The sequence below is a fragment of the Trachymyrmex septentrionalis genome, unplaced genomic scaffold, assembly GCF_001594115.1.
Source record: "Trachymyrmex septentrionalis isolate Tsep2-gDNA-1 unplaced genomic scaffold, Tsep1.0 scaffold20, whole genome shotgun sequence".
Lineage (NCBI taxonomy): Eukaryota > Metazoa > Arthropoda > Insecta > Hymenoptera > Formicidae > Trachymyrmex > Trachymyrmex septentrionalis.
Genome location: NW_017305180.1, coordinates 1,635,645 through 1,641,603, shown reverse-complemented (window position 1 = coordinate 1,641,603; position 5,959 = coordinate 1,635,645). Strand labels below are relative to the sequence as shown.

The following is a 5,959-nucleotide window of genomic DNA, read 5'->3' as shown; positions in this document are numbered from 1 at the left end:
ATATATATACTATATACAAATATTTACATATAAAATGTCAGAACATAAATTACTGTGAGCAGATGTTATTGAACATTTTTAACTAATTTGTGACGTAATGCACATGTTGCAACAATATTTCTACATTCACTGGTGCAATCGCTCTACGAACGTTTCACGAGTCTGCCGGTACAATCACGCGCGAAAGCGCGATTGTAGAAAAAAGTTTGATATCTGCGAAATAAATTATTCGAAAAAGCGCAAATATTCTCGAACGAGAACGAGATCCTTCTCGGCTTTTCGATGTCGTTGCACGAATCACGGGAATTTTCCGGGTCGGATAAACGATCGCCGTACTGATTTTATACAACAATGGCTGATTCGCAAGTTCCACGGCTCGAAATTCCGAAATCTTTTTATACCGCTTAGATTTATTCCGTCGCTCGTAAGATTTTCCGATTATGCTAGCACGTAATAATTTATTCATGCGGCTTTTCGTACCGTCGAGACATAGCAATCGCCTATAAGAACTAAGGAACTAAAAATGTCATATCAATTGCGTGATCAAGTATTTGTGAGAAATATAAATAAGTAAGATTGTTGTTATTCATTATCGCAAATAATTTTAAATTATTAAATATTAAATTGATCCTATGGATTATTATTGCTAATGAAGAAGAGAATATTTCAAAGGAAATTATATTTCTCATCTTTTCAATGACTTATTCCAGCATAAATGTAACTACTACATAACATAGATGTAAATGTATATTTACTTATATGTTATACAGTACATTAGTTATATCTATATTTACTGGGATTAATTTGCTTGTTATATCAAATATGAAACATCAATAAGTAATTACTTTAAAATACTTTATTTCTTGTAAAATATTTTGTACAAATATTGTAGATACGTTTTATATCAATTTATATCTATAATACGCAATTAATTTTGTCCACAATATAATAATTTTTTTTATTAATTAAATTAATAATTAGAAAAAGAATCAATATATTTAAATATTATTGTATTTCTTAAACATTATTCAATTTGGAATATTGCATCATTTAAATAGAAAATTGAAAATAAAATGTCTATTATCTTCTTTCATATATTTCGAACAGGATATCTTTAACTCTTCTGACAAATTTTTGAAATTAATTTTCAATTCTTCTATTATTTATTAATTATAACAAGATTTTGTTATTAAGAGAAATTTTAATTTACACATATTTAGCATTAAATGTGGCTGTCCAATTTTAGATATACAATTTTTTAATTAATCAAAAATCTTATAAATCTTAAATTAAATCTTATAGTTCTTAAATAAAATTATATTTAACATTAAATACAGTGTTAATACGGATTATTATACAATAAAATTCTTTCTTGTTGAGAAAGTGTACTGTTGTACTATTATTACATATAGTATACACATACAATATAAACCTATTTGCATGATAATAATAACGACAATCATTACGCGAATTGGTGTACCTTATAAGTACGTCCACTTTTATGAAAGTATGAAAAGTATGATAAAAAGAATGATAGAAAAATATAATAGAAAGATTTTTATTTGATCGACATAACGCGGTACTCTGTCTCAGCGGCAACTCAATATGAGAAGCATCCTCTATCTAGATTTATATCCTATTCTTTAGATTTTTATGAAATTGTGAATCATGCATTGTGATATTACTATATAGCCTATCTTGTATATTGTTATTGCTACGTTACAACTACTATACGTAATGCCACACGACTTTCCATTTTTACTTCGACATTTCTATATTTATCTTCATCTCTTCATATGAAAAATATTGTAATAAAATATCACGAAGTCAAATTTGTCGGATTCTTTTCTACCAGAAAAAAATCTCAAACTACGATGCTTAGCTTCCATAATTTCAAATTTTTTTACTTTAAGACTTCATGTTTTTGAAAGATAAGAATACTTATTATATCGTTCTATTCTAAAAACTTAACTTTAATTTTTAATTAAATAAATTTGAGTTATGCACATAATAGTATTGTTTAATTTGTGTTTGGGATAGGAATACCTAAAATAAAATATCGGATGTCAAATCTATTTGAAAAGCAACTATATATCTTCTTTACGTAAATAATTGATTTATCTTATTATTCTATATATTAAAATATTAAAATACTTAAGTATTAAGGTACTAAAAAAGCTAATAATTACAAAATGTTTTATATTAATTACATTATGTAAAAAAATCATATAATTTCATAAAAGTTGATCTTAAAACATTATTTTTATAAACTTTGAAAAATTGTTAAATTAATTTTACCATTATTTATCCGCTTTTAAACTATATAACTTTTGTCTAAAACACTTTTGTATGTCGAGTTTAATTTTGACATATTGCTGTATTTTATTTTAAAAGTCTCACTCAGTATACTGTATTATAGTTTTAAATTAAAAAGGAATACGTTAATTAAAACATTAATTATATGTAGTAATTCATATATATTGTCATATAATTATAATATAGATAATATACGAGATAATATACTCGTAGATAATAATTACTACCATAATGATCATATTGTGATAATTACTCTATATTATAATTATCAAATTATATTATTTAATCAAATTGATTTTTAATTGAAATATCTTTTTCATAATCTGTTTAACATTGTGAAGATTGATAGTGTAAAAACTCTTTTAATTATTAAACTCAATATCTAAAACGTATCACACCTTGTATGTTTCGATTCGATATGCAATTATGCATGTCATTCTGCAAGGAACGAATTGCAGAGTTCAGATTAAACTTTCTCGATGTGACCCCGTCGAGTATGAGAAACAGGATCGAATATCTGGTAAAGTATTCAATTGCACCTCCGCCCAGCAGAGATTATTACGGTCTGAAAATTTTTGAAGACGAGGTACTGATGAATTTAAAGTTTTCTTTTCTCAAATAATCTTTTCACACTTCTTAGGTAATTCTGTATTTATGGAAAATTTCTCACGGACCTCATAAAGCACCGATCGTATATCGTGCTAAGCTTAATAAATTTGATGAAGATAAATCTTTACAGAATGAAATACGTCACGGATTTGGTAAATTTTTTCGAAATGAATTCTTAATTTTATCAAATTTCAAAATTGCTTCCTTATTTTATTTACTTATTTACTCACATTTTTATATTTTTTTATATTATAAGATTTTATATTATAAGATTTTATATTACATAATATATTATATATAAAATTTCAATTAATATTTTCATTTTTCCATAATAATTAAGTGTTATGAAAACTAAGTGTACTGAAAACAACTTATTAAAATGCAATTTCTAATATTACAGGTAAACATTTATTGAAATACGTAAAAAATATTGCTAAAGAAAATAGAAATCTTTTAACTTTACCAAATTCAGTAATCGGAAAAATATCAAAATATTTAGAGTTCACAGATATACTTAAATTATCTTCATTATCACGTATTGCTTATGAGGTAAAAAAAATTGACAAGGTTAATGATAATATCATTTTCTATTCTTTGTATTCTTTTTTATATTTAACAATATAAAGAAAAATAAAAAATTTGCTATTTATTGTCTAGTTGTTTTTATAGATAAGGAAGAGTGTTAAATAGAATAAATAATAAGCCATAAAAAAGAAATAAAAATATATTATTTATAACAGATTAATTGTATTTTTATCAGGTATTCAATACTGATTTAGTTTGGCAGATACTTTATACGAGAGATAAAAAAGCCAATATTAGTTTAGAAAAAAAAGAAAAGATTATAATCTATGATTGGAAACAATTGTATAAAGATAAAGAAATGCAGACGTCAATTAAAGATCAAACAGTATGAAATAATAATTGAAAATAATTAACAAGAATATAATCTGTGTTTGATAAAAATATGCAATAAATATATTTTTCAGAATCATCGAATTTCGTCATTAGTTATAAATCATTCAAAAACCAATAAATTATTAATAAAATCTATCAGCGATGCACCAAAATCTACCTCGAACAAAACATCAACGACAAAGAAACGCTTAGATGATCCTTCGGTGATGGCTCTCGTAACAATCCCACTCTCCAAAACAATGTCTGATACTCGATTTTGCACGTATACAAATAAAGATGAGAAGCCGTTTCTGCAAAAGAAAAACATAAAAAATACTAGTTCTACATTCAACATCAATGAGAAAAATGTCAAAAAAGATCTTATTATGTCAAAAATGACAACAAAGCAAGAAATTAGAAGTGTCTCTAAACGTAACAAAATATCTGATAAACAAATAAATCAAACAATGAAATCAAACAGTGGAAAATATTTAAATAAAATCAACACGAAACCAACAACATCAACACAAGAAAGTAAATTAAAATGTAAAACACAAACTGCTTCTAAAACACCCGTTCAAACTGCTTCTAAAACATCCATTTCAAAAAATATTGTAGGAAATATAAAATCATCCTCAGTTTCAATACAAAATTTGCAAAATAAAATTCAATCACAAGCAAAGAGCAAACCTAAAAAGAAAGTAATTGCGACAAAATCTAAAACATTTAACACTGATGAAGAGTTGTCCGAGAACCCTTTTACAGTCAGATATGACAAAGTCGATCTGGCTGATCTAATCGAAGCAAGTTTGAAAAAAATTCGAAGTCCGCGAAACATATTTGATTACGATTTCAGTTGTGTAGAACAGCCGAACAGAACAAAGGACATTTTAGATATTAGAAATGAAATTCAGAATATTGATAAATCGAAACAATTAAAACTTACCAAAAATAGTGTCAACACAAATAATTTTTCTCACAAAATAATTCAGAATAACGAAATTCTGGAGAAGCTTTCGGAGAAATCTGAAATGTTTGATGAATTATCCAATGAGTCTCTTGATAAAAAATTTTTATCAAAAGAAGACAATAAACCAATTTCTGAAAAGTATATGAAAGCCCGGGAAGAACTTCGAAAATCTTTGGAATGGAATCGAAGTGATCCAGTATCTTCTCAAGATCGATGGGATCCAGATATAAATTTTCAAAATAAATCCTATATATATCCCAAGAAGGTTGTTAATAATAATGAGAAATCCCCTATTCCTAAAAGACCATTAAAAACTTCTTCTCTAAAAGCATACCTTTCGAACAGTTTGGAGAAAGAAATAAAATTCTAAAGATATTCAAAAAGGTTAAATAAAATTTATAAATATTACCAAAGATATTAAAAAAGATAAATAAAAGGAATAATTAGCAAAAATTTTAGAAGTTAGCACATTTTTGCATTATACTAAAATGTTATAAACAATTTTAGAATAAATGCTGAAAATAAATATAAATTTTGCAGACATGACATATGTAGCATAATTTCTTTCTCTAAATTATTACAAAGCATAAGACACAAACAGATTACGATTTTATTCTCTATTCTCTATTATATATAATAATCCTATATAACACTTCTTTTTTAGATAGAATCTTTACAGAATTTAGATCAAATAAAATTATTATTTTATAAAATGATAATTACATATAATGTACTTTTTGTAATGTTTTGTAATATTTTTAACGTAATAATACACTTATATACAATACATATTAATGTATTTTTAATGTAAAGTTAATTTTTTTACGTTTTTGTTTTAAATTTCCAAATTTTTACTTAAATATATAAAAATAAATATAGAGACCGGGGTCAGTAGACTATAAGGGTAAGTAGAATAAGCTGCGTTATAAACTATTATAATTGCGCGAGACACGCGTAAACATGTCTGAAACTCTGAATATCCAGCGGCGACTGCCGCTCAGTCTGCTGTGAGATCTCGAGGCGGACGCGTCTGTATTAGAAATTACGCTACAATTTAAAAAAATCGTACACGTAAATAAATATTTTTATTCTTAAAGTTTTTGTTTTACAATTGTATACAGGGTGTCTCGTAAGATGGGTCGGGGCCACATTGGGGGAGAGTGTGGG

General features: G+C 25.7%; 1 protein-coding gene across 1 annotated transcript; it reads left to right on the top strand.

Moving 5' to 3' along the window:
* Positions 1–2,698: 2,698 nt before the first annotated feature.
* LOC108747625 lies at positions 2,699–5,192 on the top strand. Its single transcript, XM_018485216.1, has 5 exons — positions 2,699–2,902; positions 2,957–3,077; positions 3,326–3,474; positions 3,686–3,835; positions 3,915–5,192. The coding sequence occupies exons 1-5, from the start codon at positions 2,720–2,722 to the stop codon at positions 5,160–5,162; spliced, it is 1,851 nt and encodes a 616-aa protein (XP_018340718.1). The 5' UTR covers positions 2,699–2,719; the 3' UTR covers positions 5,163–5,192.
* The last annotated feature ends 767 nt before the right edge of the window (positions 5,193–5,959 follow it).